General features: G+C 44.6%; 1 protein-coding gene across 2 annotated transcripts in view; it reads left to right on the forward strand.

Moving 5' to 3' along the window:
- Nucleotides 1-24,873, forward strand: part of CACNA1S (calcium voltage-gated channel subunit alpha1 S) — a 61,940-nt gene that overhangs the window by 5,327 nt on the left and 31,740 nt on the right. For both annotated transcript variants that reach the window (XM_081866268.1, XM_081866269.1), the window contains exons 2-19: nt 1,769-1,874; nt 8,015-8,154; nt 9,253-9,386; nt 11,600-11,752; nt 12,021-12,226; nt 12,947-13,050; nt 13,728-13,876; nt 14,118-14,199; nt 17,638-17,798; nt 18,571-18,796; nt 19,903-20,110; nt 20,542-20,662; nt 21,483-21,597; nt 21,766-21,859; nt 22,587-22,656; nt 23,233-23,365; nt 23,865-23,994; nt 24,688-24,747. In XM_081866268.1, the coding sequence (XP_081722394.1) occupies nt 1,769-1,874; nt 8,015-8,154; nt 9,253-9,386; nt 11,600-11,752; nt 12,021-12,226; nt 12,947-13,050; nt 13,728-13,876; nt 14,118-14,199; nt 17,638-17,798; nt 18,571-18,796; nt 19,903-20,110; nt 20,542-20,662; nt 21,483-21,597; nt 21,766-21,859; nt 22,587-22,656; nt 23,233-23,365; nt 23,865-23,994; nt 24,688-24,747 (2,392 nt within the window). The remainder of the gene's footprint in view (nt 1-1,768; nt 1,875-8,014; nt 8,155-9,252; nt 9,387-11,599; nt 11,753-12,020; nt 12,227-12,946; nt 13,051-13,727; nt 13,877-14,117; nt 14,200-17,637; nt 17,799-18,570; nt 18,797-19,902; nt 20,111-20,541; nt 20,663-21,482; nt 21,598-21,765; nt 21,860-22,586; nt 22,657-23,232; nt 23,366-23,864; nt 23,995-24,687; nt 24,748-24,873) is intronic.

Genomic DNA, 24,873 nt, shown 5'->3' on the forward strand with positions numbered 1-24,873 from the left:
TTGGAGGGGCTGCTATTCCCACACCACCAGTCCATCTTTACGACTGTTTCTGTGTTTCTGATATGTTAAAGCAACAAACAAACAACAGTTTTCCAGACCTGGCAAGGAGGGGAAAGGATAAATGCTCTGAGCATGTACAGTTTTGCATTTAAAAAAAGTTTTGCATTTTAAATACAGTGGTACCTCGGGTTACATACGCTTCAGGTTACACACTCCGCTAACTCAGAAATAATGCTTCAGATTAAGAACTTTGCTTCAGGATAAGAACAGAGTGGCTGGGGAAACCCAGCCAGATGGGCGGGGTACAAATAATAAATTATTATTATTATTATTATTATAAATCGGGCTCTGGTGGTGCGGCGGCAGCAGGAGGCCCCATTAGCTAAAGTGGTGCTTCAGGTTAAGAACAGTTTCAGGTTAAGTACGGACCTCCGGAACGAATTAAGTACTTAACCCGAGGTACCACTGTACATGCAGGTTGATTCCCAATAACTCCTTGTTGTTCTACTTCAACCACCAAGCCTCACCTTACCACGCTTACTCATGGCACTGAAGTCTGGGTTTGTTCCATTAGCTGCCTTTTGTACCTACCCTTTGTACACATACAAACTGCAGCATGCTGGGACTAGTATAACTTTGAAGGTGAGAGGATTGAGTGGGTTCTTATGCCTCTGGGGTATAGGGGAGGGAGAAGAAACATTTCCTCATTGGGAAGGACAAGGGATCGATCACCACAAACAGGGAAGAAGATACACACACACACACACACACACACACACACACAGACAGAAAGAGAGAGAGAGAGAGAGAGAGGCGGACAGAGGGAGAGCTTGCATCAAGTGACATTTAATACACATCTCCAACAACCTTACATGCCCTCAGAACTACTCTGGGCACCTTGTAAACTGTACTGCACCCAGAAAATAATCAGTCATGGCTAGATACAGTCTGGATGATTCTGTCCATTTTGGTTTCTCTCAGTTTCTCATTTTTCTCATTTTTCAGTTCTCCATATTTTTGCATCAGTTTGCGATTTATTTTTTTAAAAAGGTCCTTTTAAAAAACCACCTGCATTTTAATGCAAATTTCTCCTAATATGCACATTTTTGTACGCCATTTTGCATACCAAATACACATTTTTTTATTTTCACTAATATATGCATTTTTTGTGCCTATTTTACCCTAGTACATGGATTTTTGTACACATTACTTGGCTGTAGAATTGCATGGCTAATTTCAAAGAAGTGTGAATTTCAAAGGATGGTTGTGGTTCATTTCACATATTATTTCTGAGCGTGTATATTAGGTAGGTTCACCTTTAAATGTTAACTGAATTTAATTTCCCTCCCATCCCCTTTTTGTGATGTTGCTGTTTTCAGCAGAACTGGGAAAATATTTTTGCAAAACATTGCCTTGCTAGTACCTAAGATTCCAGCACACCTGTGGCTGCATTCTATGATATCTGACATGCTTGGTGTTCTAAGACACCTGGAACTTAGTGGGACAATGTGATGTGTAATTTTAAAGGGTATATATTTAAGCACCAGAAAGAGATGAGATTTTACATAAAATAATTATTAAGACCAGCACCATAAGGATCATTCTTTCTTAACATCTTCTGGCTCAGTCTTCTCATCTGCGATGGCCTTTCCCAATCCTCTTTAATTAACATTTGATATTAACACAAATGCCCTCTAAGTGGTTTTTAACTATTCTGGTTCATGCTGCAATATTAAGTGACCAGATTTTCTTTAGCAAGCATCCACAGACCTTTCGAGACCATCATCCTGCTGACCATTTTTGCCAATTGCATTGCACTGGCGATCTACGTGCCCATGCCTGAAGATGACACCAACAAAGCGAACACAAGACTGGTAAGAAATTCCTATTATTATTTCTGTTTGCTATTGTTCTCTCGGAGTGCTTCACTCCCTGGCTAGAGCCATTACTTATTTTCAGTGTCTGACGCTCCAAGCTACCTTCATAGTAATTGCTCAGACAGGCACCATTAGAAAGATCATCCCCCGTCCCTAATATTTAATGTACAAAATCTCAAACCTCAAGCTACTGTATGACCTGAATCGCTTGTTTTGTGCACAGATATATTTGGTCAACTGCATCTTGGGACAATAGCTAGGGGAAAGGAAGAGTACCACATTCTTGCCATTTTTCTGTCCATTGGAAGTTTCACATGGCCATTTCTGATCAGAGTGTGGGGATACAATTGTTTTCTCTGCCCAATCATTTTCAAAATTTAGTCTACAAGCATAAAAATAGTTGCACCTTTCTGTTCAAGAATGGGATGCTTTGGAATTCCTCTTCTTCCATAACAATGTCACATCCAAAATATATTCTTTGTCTTTTCCCTGAATTTCTTCAAAATGCATTTTGGAGAGGTGACCTCCGTGGCTTCATCGATAAGAAGGAAAAATTCCCTTTATGCACTGTTCAGGGATGAATCATCTGGGATACAACTGCATATGGCTGAAGACTTTCATCCCTTTATTACCAGGTGCTATGTGAATGCCAAATCCCCATATTTTCAGGAGCATCTCTGAAAGAGAAAGTTGATCCATAGCAAGCCCAGTCCATTATACTCTTAGCTTGCCTCTTCTGTAATGTTGAATATTGTGATAGTTGACAATCATCAAGCAGAACATGGGAACAGGTAAAGAGAGAGAATGAGAATGAAGGAATGTATTTTGCACACGCTGATGCATAATTTAGTTGCACAAAGGACAGTGTGCCTAGGGAGGGCAGGATTCACAGACAGACAGACAGATTCAAAGGCCTATTCTTTGTGGGTGAGGGGGGAGACATTTTAAAGGACATTTGCTGTTTTTACTTTTTATACTTTGTAATTACTAATGAAATGGGTACTACAGAGGAATAATTTTATGTGGTCCGCAACATTTGTGTGTAAGAGACCGCTTGCACCCTTCCTAAACACTGTGTCTAGTTGCATAAGGAAAATATGAATTTTCTGTTAATATTTAACAATTTTGTGTACTGATTCTGTACAGTAACCCCCCCCCAAAAAAAAAATATCAAAAAGAGAGAAATAATTCAGCCTCTTCAGGGCATGTTCTAAAGGAATTTGCTTCAGTATTCTGACTAATATTTGCTTCCCAGCTGTGGAATGTCTTCCTAAATAACTGGAATTGCTAAACGACATCTAACATAGAGCTGCTGTTTCATAGAAAGATACAAGGCAAGGAAATGCTGAGCAGACTGTACCAGTGACCAGCCCTGCTGCATCTGTCAGACTTCCCCATGCTCTTCAAGCTATTAAAGGCAAAGGAGACCTTATCTCTCGCTTGGACTACTGCAATGCGCTCTATGTGGGGCTACCTTTGAAGGTGACCTGGAAAATACAACTAATCCAGAATGCGGCAGCTAGACTGGTGACTGGGAGTGGCCGCTGAGACCATATAACACCGGTCTTGAAAGACCTACACTGGCTCCCAGTATGTTTCCGAGCACAATTCAAAGTGTTGGTGCTGACCTTTAAAGCCCTAAACGGCCTTGGTCCAGTATACCTGAAGGAGTGTCTCCACCTCCATTGTTTTGCCTGGACACTGAGGTCCAGCACCGAGGGCCTTCTGGCAGTTCCCTCGCTGTGAGAAGCCAGGTTACAGGGAACCAGGCAGAGGGCCTTCTCAGTAGTGGCACCTGCCCTGTGGAACACCCTCCCACCAGATGTCAAAGAGAAAAATAACTACCAAACTTTTAGAAGACATCTGAAGGCATCCCTGTTTAGGGAAGCTTTTAATGTTTAATAGATTATTGTATTTTAGTGTTTTGTTGGAAGCTGTCTAGAGTGGCTGGGGAAACCCAGCCAGATGGGCAGGGTATAAACAATAAATTATTATTATTATTATTATTATTATTATTATTATTATTATTATTATTATTTCCACGTTGCATGCTAACATCCCCCCCATCACTCAGACATGAGAGCCCAGTTAGGACCCACTGAGTTACTAAACAGGAACCGTGTGCTAGTTGGAATTTAGTAGTTCTATTGTAAGAAGCTGTTTCAAATGGTGAACTGTGTGTTAGCAGAACCGCCAATTAGTATGGAGGATAAGTGAGGGGGGCCTTCAGGGATGGCCCTACTATTGGGTGGAGTGAGTAACCTGCCTCAGGTGGCACATTTGCAGCCCCCAGCTATTCCTCCTGGGCCACTTATCCTTACTAATGTCAGACTTTTGTCCCATGGCATTTTTTGGGTATCCTGAACTAGCCTAATAACTCAAGTGCTGTAGGGAGTGCTGTCCCATCACCAGTGTTTATTTGGCTTCTGTATGTGGAGTGGGGAGCAGGTTTCATCTCAGGAAGCAAAATGTCTGGGACTGGCCTTGGGGGCCTTTAATGGACTCCACAAATCCTACCCTTGCCTCTCCCCAATTTTACCCAGATTATGCCCACCCATCCTCCATAGCCTTCTAAAACCAAGAGGACCTTCAAAAAACATAAGGGCCTTCTCCACCCCCTTGTCATTCAAACCCTGGAACCAGCCTTGCTTGTATGTTAAGAGACACTTGAAAGGGTCTTGTCTTGTGAATGAGTGCAAAATATATAAAGAAAGAATAACTCTAGGTAACTTCAGTCTGCTTCATTCTGAAACATGCAAAGCCTGACAGGGAAGGGGCCCTGGCAACCCTGAGGGGAGTTTAGGGTGACGGACAGTTGCAGCTGTGAGGGAGAAGAAGGCAACAGCAGCCTCTGGTATGAATGCTGGGACAAGGAAAGTACAACCACAGTAACTATTCTAGGCAGTGACAGGCAAAGGTAACCATGCCAACAATCAGGTCAAGAAGGATGGACCAGGCTTTAAAGCTGGTCTGCAGCTTCTTTGCCCCAGTTTCCTTCTGTCTTTACCTTTGCCATCTCCCATGCCATAAAGTGCTGGCAGGGATGCAGAGTTGTTCAATGGAGTGCTGGCCCAGGGACACTCCAGATGGCGAGAGAATCCATTGGTTCCCCTATAAAAACACAAAACCAGATTAATATTGCTTCCATTTGAGTGCCAAAGCAAAAGGGATGCTAAGGAAGGGAGCCAAGTCATATTATCTCCAAGGCTTAGCAGAGAAATGAGGAGCAGATTTGCCCTTACCTTTGGGGCAATTAACCCCCCTCCCCCCCAAAAAAGGGAGAGAGGGCTGTGACAGAAAAGTTTGTTTTGCTGGGCAGGTTGGGTCACTAAGTGTTTACTTTTTCTTTTTCCCTGCCAGCGAATGGTGAACAAACGGTATCTTATGATTGGTGGGGTTCCAGGAGGGGGAGTTGAAAAGGAGAGGATTTGGAGAGACAGTCTATTAGGTTGGGATAGAGGTTGGGAGAATAGGGAGTGAGATAGGGAGTGAGATAGGGAGTGAGAGGAGAGAGAGTTGGTTCTGTGTAGAAACATCCACTCTGAGGAATATATCACAAGCTAGAGAAAGGAGTCTCTGATCTTAGTGTGAAGGACAGTGTGTGGTGTCCTGTAAGAGAAATTAGGCCAGGAGTTAACTGGGAGGCTGAGGCTGAGCCAGGAGAAGTAGAAGCTGTGAGAATGCAGTCTACTTAGGACTCATTCCAGTCAGGAGGGGAGAAATACTTCTACAATAAGAGAGGACTCCTAAACCAGTTCAGAGGGGTGTGGCGATCCCTTGGGTCTGTTACTTGGAGTACCTCAGGAGTAGGGTTGTCAAAGGGGTGTGTAACTGACAGAAAATACCACCTTGTTTAAGAACCAAAGTATTAAGCGGCAACAGCTGTACAAAAACAGAGAAAGAACTGAAGTGAAATAACATTATAATCTGAAGTATCCTATGTTTTACCCACTTTGTGTCATGAACTTCCTATGTTTAATAAAATATTTCTTGTTTATTTGATCAAATCCTGCCTGAGACTCCAAATTATTAAGTTTTCCCTCACACAAGTCCCCCACAAGATAATCTGGGGTAGTTTGTAGGAATTCGGGTAACTGGTGTTCTGTGAGGTGGGTGCACTATATTTAAGTGAGGGCGGGCCCAACAGCACCAGGGAGAAAAGTGCTGTCGTGGCATCGCAAGGGCCATCCGTTATTTTTTCCGCTGATGGGATGGCCACCCTAAAAGAATGATTGGCTGAAAATATGGTATCCACTTCCATGAAAAATCTGTCAGCATGAATCCATCTTGTATAGATTGTAGCAAAATAGGGAAATCTGATCTTTATTGCTAAATGGGAGCAATTGTGAATTGGGTTTTCTGTAGATTTGCATTTGCTCCAATTCAGTGCTAAAGGGCAGGTTTTCCTGGAGGAAAGCTGTGAGGCAAACAGAAAACCGTTCAAACCCATGTCTAGAAAGCACAGGACAAGTGTTAAGTATGGACAAGCCCTTAGTGGGACATCAAGTTTAAGTCCATTTCAATGGGTCTATTCTGAGTTAAACTTAGTTGAATACCACCCAGCATCTTGCATAATTAGTTGAGCTTTCTAGTTAATATTGGCTACTCTTACATTTCAAAGAGTCTGGCGATACCCTAAAAATTAACAAATGTATTATGGCATTAGCTTTTGTGGACTACAATCAGGTTCATCAGATGTATAAAGTGGATGAACGAATGCATTTGACAAAGTGGGCAAACTTACGGCATTGTAGATTTGTTAGCCTGTCAGGTACTGCAATATTTCTGTTGTTCTTGCTGCAACAGATTAACATGGCTACCCCCTGGAAACTACTTCATAACAAGACTTATCCAGCTTTAAATTAAGATCAAGGCACAGTAGTATGCATGCTGATTGGATTTACACTCTATCAGCATGCTTTTGGGTGAAAAGTTCTCAGTAATTGGTTAACATGCATATTTGTAATTACCCCCACATCAATTATATGGCTGTTTAATTGGCATCACATTGTATGCAACACGTTACTTAGCATTTGATGAATAAGGAAGCTGTAGAATTATAAAAGGCCCACAATCTTATTTAGTCCCCAAAAGGCCAAAGCTTATTTTACAACGGATCAGTTAGTCTTTAAGACCCTTTGATGTACATAAAACACACCCACCCTCCAACATCCCTCTGATGAAAACCAGGACACATGTTTTTGATGCTGTGCTGCCGCGTGAGTCAGCTAGCTCATGTGAGAGCGCAACACCACTGCAGGCGCCGGTTCATTCTCTTCCCTGAGCTCGGCGGCGGCACTGGAGGGGGTGGCGGTGGAAATGAGACATTCTAGGATCAATTCAGAAGCCAGGATGACTTCTGTAATTCTGGGATGTCATGGGACAATCAGAGCACTTGAAAGATATGTTTAAAAGTTTGTTGATAAACGGGATGTTGCATTTGGGATTGTTCCTTCATCTTGATCTAGGGGAAAGGCAACGGCCATTTGTGTTTTCCTGTATCACTGGTGGGGAACCATTTTCTGCATTGTCTTCTGCGTACCCTTCTGAGGGCTACATGCCAATGACACAGGGGTCAGAGGTGAAAGCAGGCAGAACAATGAATGTAAAGTTACCCTTTGTACAGTAGGCTGCTTTCTACACACTGTTATACGCCCCTCTCAATCCTCCATCCAGACAAGCAAGAGGTGCTAAGAGACTTTAAGGACATAACACTATGGAGGCAAAAATACTTGGGGTGCAAAGCAAGGCCAGTGAGAGGTGTGCTGGGGTGGGTCCTGAGGGCCAAATAGAGTGACCTGGTGGTTGCATGTGGCCCTCAGGCCTGAGCTTCCCTATCCCAGTCTTTTAAAGGAAACAGGAACCAAGGTATACTTGATAGTGTGGAAGGTTGTATAAAAAGAAGAGGAAATGCCACTGTGACCCAAGAAATACCTGGAAAATTATGGATTTAAGATGCAACTGCTCTGATGAATTTTGAGATAGCGCAGAGCTGTTGTGGCCGAAATGTGTTGGCTGATGGGAGTTGTGGTCCAAAGTATTGCAGGGAAGGGAACTAGAGTGTGGCGATCTGTTTGAGACTGTAATCTATATCGCTAATCTTGACCATCTTCCCTCTCCCATTCTCTGTCTTGCAGGAGAAGCTAGAATACTTCTTTCTCACAGTATTTGCCATTGAGGCACTGCTAAAGATAATTGCCTATGGATTTTTATTCCATGCAGACGCCTACCTCCGAAATGGTTGGAATGTGCTGGATTTCACAATAGTATTTTTGGGGTAAAGGAGCTCAGTTTTATTTCTGTCTGTGTGTATGTCTAGATTTCGTTAGAAATTTATGTTAAACATATTCAAATAAATGCTAAAAGTACATTAACAGTATAATCCTATATATATGTCTTCTCAGAAGTAAGTCTCAATGACTTTAGTGGGACTTACTCCCTGGCAATGCTTTTTCCCTTTAAAAAAAATGTTTAGGGGTACTCTCATTTTGACTCAAGAAAATCACCATTTTATAGTTCAAATCAGGGAAAATAAATACAGTAAATGGACAAAAGTACAAAGATTCACAAAATGTTTAGGGGTATGTGCACCCTTGTGTACCCCCAGAAAAAAAGCACAGCTCCCTGGTAAGCATTTATAGGATTGCAATATAATGGGGCTTGCTTCTGGGTAGGCATTTTGAGGATTGCAAAGTTTTAGCTTTTTTTCTTTTTAGAGTTTTAAACATTGTACAAAATGCATTAAAATAAATACACATTTACAAATAAAATTTGCAAAGTATGGTATGAGGTATATGAGGCTACCACTTGCTGAACCTTATGATTCAGCTGTGAGACCAACTAGTCACTCCAGCTTAGAGCAGAGCCGGACTTTTAACCCAATATACAGTTTTGCCTGCTCAGTTACTAATCAATGTGCTGCAGAGAAGCGAGGTGATGAAGTTAGTATTTTTCTGCATCACCCAGTTAATATAGCACAGAAATGCGGTGAGGTTCAGCCATGACACATATTGGCCTATGCTGCCCTTGCTTCATGCGGTTGCTGATGTGGCGAGCTGTTTTTGTGCAGCGCCCCACAGTGTGCAAATCAGGCTATTTTTTATTTTATTTTATTTTTGTCATTCTACCCCAGAGCTTTCCCACTGGACTCAATCCATGTGGAGTGATTTAAAAGTAGCCTCCATGCAACAGCTGCAACATGCACACTGTGGCTGCAGAAGCCATAGGAACCAAGCTTCCTTTCCTCCTGGGAACATAGTGGGGAGGTGTCTAAAAACTTTCCCTTTAATTCGTTATTTGCCTCTTGCTGCATCTGCATAGTTCTCACCACACTCCTGTCCCTTGTTCACCGTTTTCTTTGTCCATTGTCTTGTAGAGTCTTCACAGTGATCCTGGAGAGAGTCAGCGTAATAGAAAGCGCCCTTCTCAGTGGGCAGGGTGGCTTTGATGTCAAAGCCCTGAGAGCCTTTCGGGTGCTGCGGCCTCTACGCCTGGTGTCAGGAGTACCAAGTGGGTGAAATGTCCTTTGGGTTAGATGAGTGGATGCAGGCAGAAGGCTAGAACAATGATGACTGGACACAACTCCCTTAAGCCAGGGGTAGCCAGATATCTTTCAGATATCCCTGGACTGCAGCCATCACTGAGGCTGACTGGAGTTGGAATCTAACAACATCCAGAGAGCACCCCATTGACTACCCATGACTCCATTGATCAGAGAAATAAGAAATAAAAATAGATTATCTTCTTATGTTAAATTGTTTGGGGTGAGGAGCAGGAAATTGCAACAGGCTATGCCAAGTAACTAGAACAGGTGACACCTGCAGGTTGGCCTTCAAAGAGTTTGAAAAGTATTTAATCACATCCAAACACTCATGGGGGCAGTGAGTTAGCCTTGGAAGAGAGAGCAGATATGGCCAACCAAAACAGTAATTGAGTCTAGGTAACTGACAAACACTAAAGACTCAATTTGTTAATTCATGGAGAACATTGACTACGATGGCAAGAACTTCTGTGTTATTTGCTTCACCAAAAGGAGGGCTGTGGCTCAGTGGTAGAATACATGCTTTGAATGCCAAGGTTCAATCTCTGGTACCTCTGTGAAGGGCTAGGAAAGATTCCTCTCTGAAAAACCTGAAGAGCTGCTGCCACCCAGTGTTGACAATACTGTTTAACCAATTCACTGATGAACCAATAGCCTGATTCAAAATAATGCAGTTTACCTGTGACACTAACTTTCTGCACATTATTTGACTTCAGCTAAAAGTGAATGGGAGGCTGCAGGTGTTGTAGCATTCTGTTCTCTCTTCCTCATCTGCAAGAGCAGCAGCACTATGAGTCTGACTTTAGTCTCTGCTTCCTCCTGAAACAAAAGAGCAGCCTTGTTGCTACAGAAAGGGTATAGCAGTAAGAAACTTCTCCCAGGTAGGGCCAAGGTGAAGCAAAGCAAGGATTCTGCCTCAGATGGCAGGTGCTGATGGGGCAGTGGCAGTGAGGTGTTGAAGGATACAGCTGTTTGTGCCATATGCCATAACCTGTGCCCAGTGTCAGCAGCTCCTGGCTGGTTGCCCAGGAAAGTATAAAGACAAAGGAAAAGTTTCTTACTTTCCTTTTTTATTTCAATCTTTACAGAGAGGGACTATAGAACCCAGCCTCTTGGATGATGTCATTGTCCCTAGTGAATCTCCACCCCACCGTCTCTCCCACTACCTCATTCGTCATTCTCATTGTCTCCTCTACGGGTGCTGCTACATGCCTTCTGTCTTTGAGCTCTTTGCTCTCCTACTTTTAAGGCTCGCCGGGTTCTGGGAGATGGAGGGTCTAGAATACTTTCTAATGACAACATGTCAGCTGGGTGTTGTTCTGGCCAGTGGCGGAGCTTCATGCTCCTACACCGGGGGGGGGGGAGAGCAGGTGGGGGCGGGGCTGGCACGCATCCCTGGGGGCATGACACGCCACTTGCAGGAGGTGGCGCCCAGCGTGGGTGGGGGGCAGCCGCAATGGCACCCTACCGGGATCACGCTGCTGGGGGTGGTGCACTCTCCCCTACTCCTCTTCCTCCACCAGTGGTTCTGGCTCTCCCATGATTTCCCAGCTTTTCCCCTCATCTGCCTCTGAGCTGCGACCTCCCTCAACCCCCTGTTGTAAATCTATACTGTCTTCCTCTTCCTCCTCACTGGAAGGGTCAGGATAGGAAGAAGGTCTCCACCATTCCTCCTCTGCCCAGTCCCTGACAAGTGCCTACGAATAAATCCCCCAAGTGTGGTGGAAGTTTCTGTCCCATGACCAGTGCTGAAGGAAGATTCAACTACCCACCCAGCTGTAAGACTGGGGGAAACTGAAAAATAGCACAAGCCCTGCCCCCGATATGTTTGTTGCTATGTTCATAGCACCACTGTTGATTTATTGCACAGTCTTGTAGAAGTCACCACATCTCCCTTATGAAATGCAGGTCAGTGCTCATGAGGTTAGAAGGTTAAATTGTAGATGGGATCATATGACAGTATATGGCAGCAACAAGAAAGCATAAAGATGTAGTGAAACGGTGGGAAACTTATGGCCCTTCGGATGCTGTTGGACTCCAACTCCCACCATTCCTCACCACTGGCCATGCTAGATTAGCTGATGGGAGCTGTAATCTAACAGCATCTAGAGGACCCCATCTCCAATGCAGTCAATAGAATAAAGATGGTGTGAACGGCTGGCTCTCTTCCTTCCTGTTACAGGTCTACAAGTGGTACTGAACTCAATCGTCAAGGCTACGTTGCCCCTGATCCACATTGCTGTGCTTGTTGTCTTCATGCTTGTCATCTATGCCATTATGGGGCAGGAGCTCTTCAAGGGCAAAATGCACAAGACCTGCTACTACAATGGAACAGGTAGGGGATGCAGTTGATCTGCTCATAATTTATAAAGCTGCAAGGAGGGGTCTGGGGCATCACCTTGAGCTACATCTATGAGGCAAAATATCTGCCTTTTGTGCTCTTGCATAAACAGGAAGTAGATGCAAACGAGAAGCCTGCTGCATCCTCTGAAACTGCTTCCATTGGAACTAGGGAAAGGGGTACATGCTAAAATAGACAGATAACAGTGAGCACAAGCTACCCTGACAGAGCCTCACATTTGTCCCTTTGTTTCCTTCCTTAGATATCATTGCAACCGTGGAAAATGAAAAACCATCTCCATGTACAAATTCAGGCCATGGGCGCCGCTGCACTATTCCTGGTTCAGAGTGCAGGGGCTATTGGCCAGGACCCAACTATGGCATCACCCATTTTGATAACTTTGGGTTTTCTATGCTAACTGTCTACCAGTGTATCTCCATGGAAAGCTGGACTGAAGTCCTCTACTGGGTAGGCTAAGCTTTGGGCGGGAAGGGAGGAAGATAATGTAGGGCTCTTTTGCAAAATGTAAGGGATGAGGAACTATGGGCATGTACAAAACAAAACAAATTCCTTCCAGTAGCACCTTAAAGACCAACTAAGTCAGTTCTTGGTATGAGCTTTCGTGTGCATGCACACTTCTTCAGATACACAGATATGGGCATGTAGTCATGTCATTTCCCGGGTAGTGGACTCGCTCACTACAGAATGACACTGTTGTTTCAGTGAATTGGTCACCCCACATGCAGAGCACTCCCCTAGTTAGGGCACCTGTCTGCACAGGTTCTAGAAGATCCTTAACGTGTGGGCTCCAGTTTGAGGAGTCCTCAAAAGTATAAGATATTTGGAACCTCATAAACATTCACTTAGTGTGAGCAACATACCTACCTTTGAAATTAGCACTGACTCAAACAAGAAATAATTTGTCAAAACAGATACTGCAGGAAATCTTGGAGGGGTCCACATCCTCACCTTTAGTTTACCCACCAGGTCTCCCAGGTTTTTTTTTTTTTTTTTTTTTTTTGGTTTTTTTTAGTGGAAAAGAAGGTATGATGGATGAGTCATGGTCTACTCCCAGATTTGTCATGGTTGTTTTTCCAGCCCTTTCCCCAGAGAGTAGAAGATTTCCAGAGTGTCATGTATATGGACCACCTTACAAATCATTATCATCACATTTCTGTTCTGCCTTAGGTAAATGATGCCATTGGGAATGAATGGCCCTGGATCTACTTTGTCAGCCTCATCTTACTTGGGTCGTTTTTTATCCTTAATCTGATCCTGGGTGTGCTCAGTGGGTAAGCAGCTCATAGCATGTGGTATGCTATCTACTCTCTCAGCAGCATCAACATGGCAGTCTGTCCTGAATGTGACTTAAAACAGTTTAAGTCCTATGAGGAAATGGTGATTTTTTTCATGTTGCTGAAAAAAAAAAGCATGAAAGCTTCCTTTCCTTTGCCCCATATTCCAATAGCTCAATTTCCCACTGCTAGACCTGATGCATCAATAGAATGCTAGGGCCTGAAAGGGACATCATAGACATATGAGCACATATTGTGGTGCAGCATGGATAGAGTACACTCAAGCAGCTGCATTGGCTGGGGACACTTGGCAAGCATGGCACTGCCAGGAGCAGGGGTGGAGCAAAGCAGGGACATTTCAGCAATATGAACCAGGATATTGCTCTTTCATGTTGAACCACAGTAAAACATTAAGTATGGCTTAAGATGATGTGCTAACCAGGTCATTATCTTAGTAACCCTCATCTTGTAATGTAGGACACTTTAATTAGGTCCAGATTCTAGCAGGGGTGTGTGTGTGTGTGTGTGTGTGTGTGTGTGTGTGTGTGTTTAAAGCACAGAGCTAGTGGCTTGACTGAAACCACCAAGTCACTACTGAGTGAGACTTGAACTCAGGACCGACTCCCTGACCCATCACTATGCCATACAAGTTCTCACCTGAGTTTTCCGCCCAGGGAATTCACCAAAGAGCGTGAGAAAGCCAAATCACGGGGTACCTTCCAGAAACTGAGGGAGAAGCAGCAGTTGGAGGAAGACATGAAAGGCTACATGGACTGGATCACCCATGCAGAAGTCATGGATAGTGACCGGACACGTGGGGAAGGTACTAAGCTTTGTATTATTGTCGTTTTGGTTTTGTTTATTCTTGCCTGTTGATGATACTGCTTAGAATCAATAGGGCTGAGAGCAGTGCTTGCTGGGAAATATAGTCTGAGAGAAAAGGAGATTAGGAAGCAGGAAGGAAAATCGAAGGCCTGGGCAAAGTTGCAGAGCTACGTAGCATTTGATGATAATGGTTTTGTAAATAACACAACAGGTTTCTTACCTTTCTTCATCTTTCACAGGAATGATGCCATCAGATGAAGGTGGATCAGAGACAGAGAGCCTGTATGAGATTGAGGGCATGAATAAATGGATTTTGTTTTTGTAAGTAGCATGCATATCATGCATGGCAATCCAAACATGCTCATGTCCTGCTGTAGTGCAAGAGCCCCAAAGCTCTCAAATCTTGCTGTGAGCATCATTTTTACATCTTTTTTTCATATATTCCCCCCCATATCTTTGGAAATGTGAGTTTTCATTTTAAAAAAATCAAAATATTTCCTATGTTGGACCTTTCTGCACTCCATAGCAATCTCTCTCACTCTATCTCTTTAATGTAATGCTTGTTAAATCCCAAAGCCAGAGATGTCCAGTATCAGTCAGATCATCTAATTCAATTGAGTAAATGAATGATTGAAACCCCTTTGTGTTCTTACACTGTAGAGTCAAAGAACCATAGCAGACCATTTGAAGGCAATTCTGTATAGGGAAGTTTTTAATGTTTATTATGTTATGATTGACGTTCCACCCCCACCCTGCTTGGGTGGCGAGCCAATTTGGGCTCGCCCGCAAAGGCTGATGGACCCTGATAGAGTCCGTCAAGCCTTGCGGGACCTTTCTCCCCCTGGCGACTCATTGACTGAGCTTGTTGAGGCCTGGAATACCCAGCTCCTGGCAGCCATCAATGAGATCGCACCTAAGCGCCCTCTGCGACCCCGCAGAAACCGGGCTCCCTGGTTTACCGAGGAGCTCCGGAAAATGAAGCGGGACCTCAGACGGCTAGAACGAGTATGGCGGGGTGCCCGTGACGGAGCCTCAAGAACATCTTATAGGGTTTTTATGAAAACCTATGAGATGGCAGTGAAGGCCGCTAAGAAGTCTCACTTCTCGGCCTCCATTGCATCCGCTAGCTCTCGCCCGGCGCAATTATTTAGTATAATTCGGTCTTTAACGTCCCTCGAAGGACAGCCAAATTTAAATAACAATTTGACACACAGCTGTGAGGCATTTGCGAGCTTTTTTGCGGAGAAGGTCTTGTTGCTCCGCCATGACCTCCCTGCCAATTTGGATACAATAAAGGAACTGGAGGCCCCTCGACTGTCCTCGGGTCCAGTATTGGACCACTTTGACCGGATATCCCCAGCCGATGTGGACAGACTCCTCCAAGCTGGAAAGCCCACCACATGTCCTCTCGACCCGTGCCCGTCCTGGCTGATTAGAGCGTGTCCAGACGAGGTGCGGGCCCCCCTGGGGGATATCATCAATCTGTCCCTTGGCACCGGGACATTCCCAGGGGAACTGAAGGAGGCAGTGGTGCGCCCGCTCTTAAAGAAAACATCATTAGATCCCTTAGATCTATCCAATTACCGCCCGGTTTCGAATCTTCCATTCCTGGGTAAGGTGATTGAGAGAGCGGTTGCTGAACAGCTTGGTAGGTTTCTGGATGAAACATCGGCTCTGGATCCATTCCAGTCCGGCTTCCGCGCTGGTCATGGGACTGAGACGGCTCTGGTCGCCCTAACAGATGACCTCCGCAGGCAGCTGGACCGAGGCGGGTCGGGGCTGCTGATTCTTCTAGACCTGTCAGCAGCCTTCGACATGGTCGATCACGAACTCCTGGACCACCGCCTTGCCGACGTGGGGATCCAGGGCACAGTCCTTCAATGGCTGCGCTCGTTTCTCTCCGGTCGGGGACAGAGGGTGGCGCTTGGGGGGGAATTGTCATCCCGCCACTCCTTGGTGTGTGGCGTGCCCCAGGGTGCAATACTCTCCCCAATGCTTTTTAACATCTTTATGCGCCCCCTCGCCCAGCTTGTCCGGAGTTTTGGGCTGGGCTGCCATCAGTATGCTGATGACACCCAACTCTATCTGTTGATGGACGGCCACCCGGACTCTGCCCCAGACACACTGATCAGATGCTTGGAGGCTGTGGCTGGATGGTTACGTGGGAGCCGGCTGAAGTTAAATCCTTCGAAGACAGAGGTCCTCTGGCTGGGACGGGACGATGGGGGGCTGAGGGGGCAACTCCCATCTCTTGCGGGGGTGCAATTAGTGCCAGCACCGTCCGTTAAGAGTTTGGGTGTAATCTTCGATACCTCCCTCTCTATGGAGGCGCAGATTGCAGCTATAACAAAGGCGGCATTCTTTCATCTCCGCCAAGCTAAGCAGTTGGCTCCTTACCTCTCACGCCCCGACCTAGCCACTGTGATCCACGCGACGGTCACCTCCAGACTGGATTATTGTAACTCGCTCTACGTGGGGCTGCCCTTGAGACTGACCCAGAAACTCCAGCGGGTGCAAAATGCTGCAGCGAGACTCCTTACGGGGTCTTCGCTTAGAGATCACATTCATCCGGTGCTATACCAGCTGCACTGGCTCCCGGTGGAGTACAGGATCAGGTTTAAGGTGCTGGTTTTAACCTTCAAAGCCCTATACGGCCTAGGGCCCTCGTACCTACGGGACCGCCTCTCCTGGTATGCCCCACAGAGGAACTTACGATCTTCAAATAAAAACATCTTGAAGGTCCCAAGCCACAGAGAGGTTAGGCTGGCCTCAACTAGAGCCAGGGCTTTTTCGGCTGCGGCTCCAACCTGGTGGAACGCTCTCTCACAAGAGACAAGGGCCCTGCAGGACTTGACATCTTTCCGCAGGGCCTGCAAGACAGAGCTGTTCCACCTGGCCTTTGGTCAGGGCGCAGCCTGACTCCCTCCTCTGGCAATCTTTACAAAACTTTAGTTTATGGTTGCCATCAATTTTGATTTTAATTCATTTTAATCCATTTTTATAATGTTTTATAATGTTGTACTGTTTTAGTGTTGTTAGCCGCCCTGAGCCCGGCTTCGGCTGGGGAGGGCGGGATATAAATAAAATTTATTATTATTATTATTATTATATGTTTTTATATATGTTGGAAGCCACCCAGAGTGGCAACCCAGTCAGATGGGTGGGGTATAAATAGTAAAATTGTTGTTGTTGTTGTTGTTGTTGTTGTTGAATAGGATGTCCCTATTTTCACCAGAGAAATGTTGGAGGGTATATCATAGAGTTGGAAGCATTTTCTCCCTGCACCCCCATCTATCTGTTGTGCCACCAGCCACGAGAACCATGCTCGCTTCCCGCCTTTTATTGCGCCAGCCATTCTGCTAGCATTACTAGTGCACTGTTAAGGTACTTTAACTTAGCACAACATTGAATTTCTCCCAGAGACCACAGGGATTATTTATTCTTCCATCTGCACCTGCAGTTTTGATGGCCTTGTTAGGCCTTATATGGTCCCCTTAAAGAGGCACAAACTAAATATTTGGAAGCCACCCTGGAGATTGCAGATACCCAGGGAAGAAGTTGCACGTTGTGTTTTGCAGGCCTGCTTTAGTGCTGCATCACCACAACCATATTAGTAAGAGTGATGCTTTTCAAAAGTCCTGTGAAATTCTGAACACGGGCACTAGAGCAAGTGAAAACTAAGAATAGGTAGGGTTCTGAAACCGTTTTCAGGGGTTCATGTGCCACCATTCTGGTTTTAACTGTCTCCTTTTTCTCTAGTCGACACTGGCGACGATCGAACCGCCTTCTCCGCAGGAAATGCCGCGAACTGGTTAAGTCCAGGTTTTTCTATTGGTTTGTCCTCTTGATTATCGCGTTGAACACCATCTCAATAGCTACTGAGCATCACCAACAACCTGATTGGCTGACCAAAGCTCAAGGTGAGTTGGGCACTCTGTTTAAGGGAACTTTGAAGGTTCTGATTAACAGGGGGTGGTGCTGTGATGCTCTCAATCCTAAACTTCTTTGCTTGATCCTCCTTTCGGCTTCTCACTGCGCTAGTCCCACTTTAACCCCATGCCAAACCTGTTCCCATACCAATATACTTCCTTCTTGCCTCAAGCAGCAACTGCATTTAATAAAGTTTTGCCCTAACCATAATGTAAGAGGTGGATTCTCAGGTGTGAAAGGCAAAAGTCAAAGGGAAAACTGAACAGACTGCAGGGGAACATGGGACAGGAAGTATAGTGGTATATATATTTAAATTGGAAATTGGAAAATGTTATTCAAAATGCAAGAGCCGCAAGAACTTTGATCAGTTATTTCCTTACCTGTTACCTTAACAACCCATATTTAGAGGGCCATTATCAAGAAGTTTCAAACCTTCCTTAGATTTTCAACACGTGCTGTGTTTAGGAATTAGAAGGGTCTCAGCATACAGGCTACCCCCCTCCCCCCGCAAACCCCTAACATTATACACCCGCTACATGTAACGGGTAGCTTGATTCTTGCATGCACTCTTAACATCTTAGCTGGCTTCTGAAAGTGGAAGCACTATTTCCCAGCAGAGGAGAGCTGAGTAGAGTGAAGGAAGTAATTCTGGACTTCCACCTCCACTTCTTCCTCCCAACCCTCATGCTCTCTCTCTCTGAAGAGGAATTGGGCTCCTCGTGGACAGAGGAGATCTGGTCCATTCATCATTCTGCTTTACAGATATTGCCAACCGGGTGCTTCTGGCCCTCTTCACGATAGAGATGATTCTTAAGATGTATGCTCTGGGCTTCCGCCAGTACTTCATGTCAATCTTCAACCGCTTTGATTGCCTTGTGGTGTGCACTGGCATCCTAGAGATCATACTGGTGGAAATTACCTCCATGACACCCCTGGGCATCTCTGTTTTGCGGTGCATTCGACTGCTGAGGCTCTTCAAAATAACTAAGTGAGTATGCCAACCATTTCTCATAGGACTTGGCTCCAGAACCTTTGCCATCCTGGTGAGATGCAGGAGGCTTGGAAGCAGAACAGAAGCATCCAGCTAGTTTTGGAAACATAATGCTAAACTAGATGCATCTCTCATACTATCTGGCAGATCTCCTTTGTATTCATTTGGTGGCCATGGAGTTGGTCACATCCGCACCATACATTTAAAGCACTCCCATAGCACTTTAACAGTCATGGCTTACCCCACCCCCAAAATTCTGGGAGCTGTAGTTTTTTAAGGGTGCTGGGAACTAGTTCTGCAAGGGGTCTCCTAACAACTCAGCACCTTTAACTGCAGTTCCCAGGATTCTTTGGGGGGAGCCATGACTGTTAAAGTGGTATCACTGTGCTTTAAATATTTGGTGTGCATGTGACCACCGTGTGGCTACCTGCTTCAAGTCCATCTCTAAAAAGTAAAAGAGGATGTGAGATTTCATCTTCTGGTGTCTCTGAGTGAGGCTGAACAAATTGATTAAATCTGACACCTGTTCTCTGCCTACGTATCTGTAGTGGAGAGCAGTGATTTGTCAAACTTTCCCTTGGATGAGCTATGATGTTTGAAAATAGCTTCTCTAGTCCTGGGAACTAGTCATGTTAGGTACCAAGCTAGATTAGATGGCAGAACAGAAGATGGAGTCATCCAGGCATAGCAATCTCCCTGCCGAATGCAACTGAGCACACTGAACAGCTGTACTTAATACAGCCAACAGTATGTCTCGTGTACAGATCGATGCTATATTGTTTTAATGCCTTTATTTGAGCTGCTATAGTCTTTGTTTGGTCTTTGGCATACCCCACCTTGGCATCACTTCTTGGATGAAGAGCGGGTGAAAAAGCAAATAAATAAATTGAATTTGTTGCCCTATTGGATGTGGCTGCATATGCTCAACTACATTCAAGATGGCAGCCATGAGATTATAACTAGTTTTAGTTAGTTAGTCATTAGGATGATTTATATTCTCTGTCTTTAGCTAGAAAGCTGCACTTCAAAGCTTGGCTCCTGGATCTGAAATTATCTTAGCATCTTCACATAGGTGTGCACATAACGTTGGTGTCCCTCTCTAGGTATTGGACCTCTCTGAACAACTTAGTTGCATCTCTGCTGAACTCGGTGCGCTCCATCATCTCCCTCCTCACTCTCCTCTTCCTCTTCATGACCATCTTTGCCCTATTAGGGATGCAACTTTTTGGAGGGAGGTTTGACTTTGATGATACAGTGATACGGCGCAGCACGTTTGATAACTTCCCTCAGGCTCTCATCACTGTCTTTCAGGTACAACTTGGGGTTTTTAATAAGCCAGTTTAAGGGCAGGGTTTTGTAGGTGACAATTGTTGTCTTCTGTACTAAGTTCTGGCAGAAAATGGGTGACCAATGGGGGAAATAAGAATCTGTGAATTGTGGGGTATTGTCTGAGCTTTGGGAACGCACAGACTTTTTGGACAATGGGGCCTGAGAAAAGGGTCTTTAATGAAGAGGTCTTCAAACTCAGATGAGAACCTAATGCAGTCTTCCCCAACCTGTTGTCCTCCAAATGTTGGACAACAACTCCCATCACCCCTGACCATTGGCCATGCTGGCTGGGATTGATGGGACCAGATATCCAACAATATTTGGAGGGCACCAGGTTGGAGAAGCCAGGCCTCATGCAATGGTTGTGCTCAGGATACCCTGTTGCTGCTAATATCTCTCTCGTCTACTTCTAGGTCCTGACTGGGGAAGACTGGACTTCTGTTATGTACAATGGCATAATGGCTTATGGAGGGCCAGTCTACCCTGGTGTGCTGGTCTGCATTTACTTCATTGTTCTCTTTGTCTGTGGGAATTGTATCCTTTCTTTGCCCCATTAGGGGGGATGGAGTCCCCTATTAATAGAGTCAGATAAAAGCTCTTCTGCACTGAATTCTCATGCATTCATTTTGCAACATCACCATAAGATGCAATGTAAGTATTTCTCACAGCATTTCATGGTGACAGCATTTCATGTTGGTCTGTTTTCTGTCCACGCAGTAGATGGGTGTGTGCATGTGGCTATGAGGACCAGTACACAATCTACACACCAGGGTCCTCATTTTTAAAATGATATTCCCATTTCTCCTGACTGCTTCCTGCACTTTTCATTCTGCTCTACCTGCCAAACTGAATGGTGTGGGAAGCTGTGTCCCATTATTAGGATTATTAGCTTATTAAGAACATGCTCTTAAGTCTTATTTATTTATAAATATAGAGACCACCCCTCATGTCAAATATCAGGGCAGTGTACAACCACATGTACAAAAGAGATAAAACAATATGTAATGATCATAAAAGTGACTACCTCACCTTAAACAATCAAAACATTGAATAGACCTGTTGACATAGTGTTCAAGAGCCATCTGAAGGTCAGAAATGAGGGTGCCTGCCAAATCTCTGCTGGAAGAGTATTTCATAGCATGGGATACTAAATGCCCAACTTCTTGCTGAAGCCAGTCAAGTTTCTGAAACGTGGGGAACAACCAACAGCATTTCTTGATCTCAGTGATCAAGCTGGGATAGAAGGGCTCAGGGAGTCCTTTGGGTATCCTGGATGCAAATAGCTCAGGGCTTCAGGTTTATATTACCTAAACTCACACTGTATAATTCCTTAGCCTTGCTCCCCACAACCCAGATATCTTGCTCAATGTTTTCTTGGCTATTGCCGTGGACAACCTTGCTGAAGCTGAAACTTTGACCTCTGCCCAGAAAGCCAAAGCTGAAGAGAGGAAGAAAAAGAAAATGGGCCGGTCAGTTGTGCCTCCTGGTGGCCATGACAATATCTACCTCTGGGTTCTCATCTGGGACCCAACAGGGGGTTTGGCTGAACTGTAAGGTGTTTCCTGCCCCCCCCCCAATAATAGCTTCCCCTTGGCTTCACTTCCTTCTCCTCTTGCTTTCTTGGTTCTTCACTCTAGAGGTTACCCGGAGAAGTCAGAAGAGGAAAAGCAGTTGCTGGCTAAGAAGCTGGAACAGAAAGCCAAGGGAGAAGGAATGCCCACCACAGCCAAGGTCAGCCACGGGTGACTAGAGTGGGTGAATCAGTCAGTATTGCTTTGTCTCCATTTTGCCACTTTTCCAATCCAGAGTTCAGTCCCCCACATTTCCACATCAGTCTGCAAATTTATATTTAAAAAGTCCTCATGAAAATTCATCAGCATTGTGGTACGAATTTCTCCTGTGAATTTTCTATGCAGGTTTATCTAAAAAAACACATTCCTGCAAATCCATTTTCCCCAACAGAATTCATTTTTGATGTTATTTAATTAATATATGCATTTTTATGCACACTTCACGCTAGTGTGTGCATTTTTGTACACATTTCTTGGCTGGAGAACTGTGTTGCGAAATTTGGAAAGATTTAAACGGATTACTGCATTTCTCTCCACTTTCAGAGAGTGTGAATTAGGTAGATTCACCTTTCAATGCAGACTGAATGGAATGTCTCCCCCATGGGTGACAGCAACAAGTGCCTTCTTTTGTTTTTTGTTTTGTTTAGGTGCTTTAAAAAAAGCCCCCACAAAACACTGTGCGATAGAGACAGTATAAACAGAAATTTTAAAAATGGTTAAGAATCCCGTAAGAATAAACAATACAATAAAAGCAATGTCATGTTAAATAGATCAGCAGAAATCAGTCTTCTGAAACAGGAAGGTTTTCAGAGCATGCCTAGAAACTGTATCAGAGTGAGCTTGCCTACGCTGCTGAGCTTGCTTTCATTTTTATTTCTTCTGTTCAGTTGAAGGTGGATGAGTTTGAATCAAATGTCAATGAGATCAAGGACCCTTATCCCTCCGCTGACTTCCCAGGTAAGGAAGGTTTGTCTCTTTCATTCCTACCCCAGGAATGAAGAGAATTCTGGACTGAACTGACTTAATGCTATGTTGGGATGTTGAGATAAAGGTAAAGGAAAAGGGACCCCTGACCGTTAGGTCCAGTCATGACCAACTCTGGGGTTGCAGTGCTCATCTTACTTTATTGGCCAAGGGAGCCGGCATACAGCTTCCGGGTCATGTGGAAGCATGACTAAGCCACTTCTGGCGAACCAGAGCAGCGCACGGAAACGCCGTATACCTTCCCACTGGAGCGATACCTATTTATGTACTTGCACTTTGATGTGCTTTCGAACTGCTAGGTTGGCAGGAGCAGGGACTGAGTAACGGGAGCTCACCCCGTTGCGGGGATTTGAACCGCTGACCTTCTGATCAGCAAGTCCTAGGCTCTGTGGTTTAACCCACAGCACCACCCGTGTCCCTTAGGGATGTTTAGATACTCTGATGCTTATATTTCGGCTTAATAGCAAGCCTAGAAATGAGTGAAGCTTTTGGCTGTGCATGTAGCGCCTCTGCATGAAGCTTTTCAGTGACCGACTGTGTGCCCTGCAGGTGATGATGAAGAAGATGAGCCTGAAATTCCACTGAGTCCTCGACCACGTCCTCTGGCAGAGCTGCAGTTGAAGGAGAAGGCAGTGCCTATGCCCGAAGCCAGCTCATTCTTCATCTTTAGCCCAACCAACAAGTAGGCCTTACTTCTTCCTCTCAGATACGAAGACGATCTAACCAGGAATATTTGCCACCAGGCACAAATTCCTTTCTGGCCAGGCTTGCTTAACCTCGGCAAAGACATCAGTATAATCAGATGCCTTCAATTCAGACTATCCTCTTGGTCTTCAGACTTTCCTTGAATGGTTATTAAACTAGCACCACAGCTGTAAAAGCGCTGCAGTTTGGCAGTGAAAGGACCGTAAAGTAGTAATTCCTTTCATAATGTTATGGACTGGGTTGTCCAAGAACCCACATAAACACAGGCTCAATTCACTCAACAATTCTGCTCTACAAATTGGTAGAGTGCCCATATTCCAAATGTACTCTGAGAGGGGTAGAAATGTCACATGGGCACTTTCTACCAGCACATTGATGAACAGTGAAATTCCCCATTGGGTGCCCTTTGTACTATGAACTCTTTTGCTTAAGCAGAATATGACCTTCCTTTTCTTTCCCTAAATTGTCCTCTTCAGGATCCGTGTACTGTGCCACCGGATTGTGAATGCCACCTGGTTCACCAACTTCATCCTCCTCTTCATTCTTCTCAGCAGCGTCTCACTGGCAGCTGAGGATCCATTACGGGCCGAGTCCTTCAGGAATAAGGTGACTAGATAGGCTTGCTTGCGCTACTGGCAAGGTACCAGTGGGTGGTCCAGAGTGACTTACGAAAGCCCTGCATCCATTGTAATTGCCTCGGTGAAAACTACTTGGTATGAAATTGAAACAACATGCAAAAGGCAACAACAGGAAGCTGTAGATGAAAATAAGTGACTGGTTTTCATGCATAAATCGCAGAAAGCCAAAGAGTGTCGTTCTGACCCAAAGTCTTTATTTAAAAGTCATATCTTCATGAAACTCAATAAGGATGGAGCCAATCATATCATACAACCAATAAGAAGCAATTATTTTAAAAGCAGAAGATAATGGACAACTGGTAAAAAGTTAAAAGTATTCATGGCTAAATGTATTTGCAAACTAAAATAATATGTAGAGGAAAAACAGGTTTGCTTTTACATGACAGCTGCCTGCATCTTAATATATTGGGGATAACCAAAAACATTTCTGCAATCATTTGTTTTTTAGAAATCAGAGTACTGTTCATGCTGGTTTAGCTGGGACTACCTGGAGACTGCAAAATGAGCTTGAAGAAATAGGAGATTCTGTTAATCAATATTCAGACAATATTTCTCCTATAGTTCTCATTCCAGAACCCAGCAAATTTGCTAAAAGACATGTTAGCAATAGAGTTGCACTGACAAAAATAGCATCCTGTTTCTTTGCTTGTTTTATCTCCAGATTCTAGGATATTTTGACATTGGCTTCACTTCTGTGTTCACAGTGGAAATCGTTCTAAAGGTGAGTCACACTTAGAGATGTTGTGGAATTCCAATGGAATCATAAAACGGGAATGGAAATCTCCAATGTTTACTTACTCATCTTTTTTCCATTGTGCTGAGTTGGCAATCTGAATAGTTAACCACC

The sequence above is a fragment of the Podarcis erhardii genome (genome assembly GCF_964252035.2).
Source record: "Podarcis erhardii genome assembly, chromosome: 6".
In the NCBI taxonomy this organism is placed as follows: domain Eukaryota; kingdom Metazoa; phylum Chordata; class Lepidosauria; order Squamata; family Lacertidae; genus Podarcis; species Podarcis erhardii.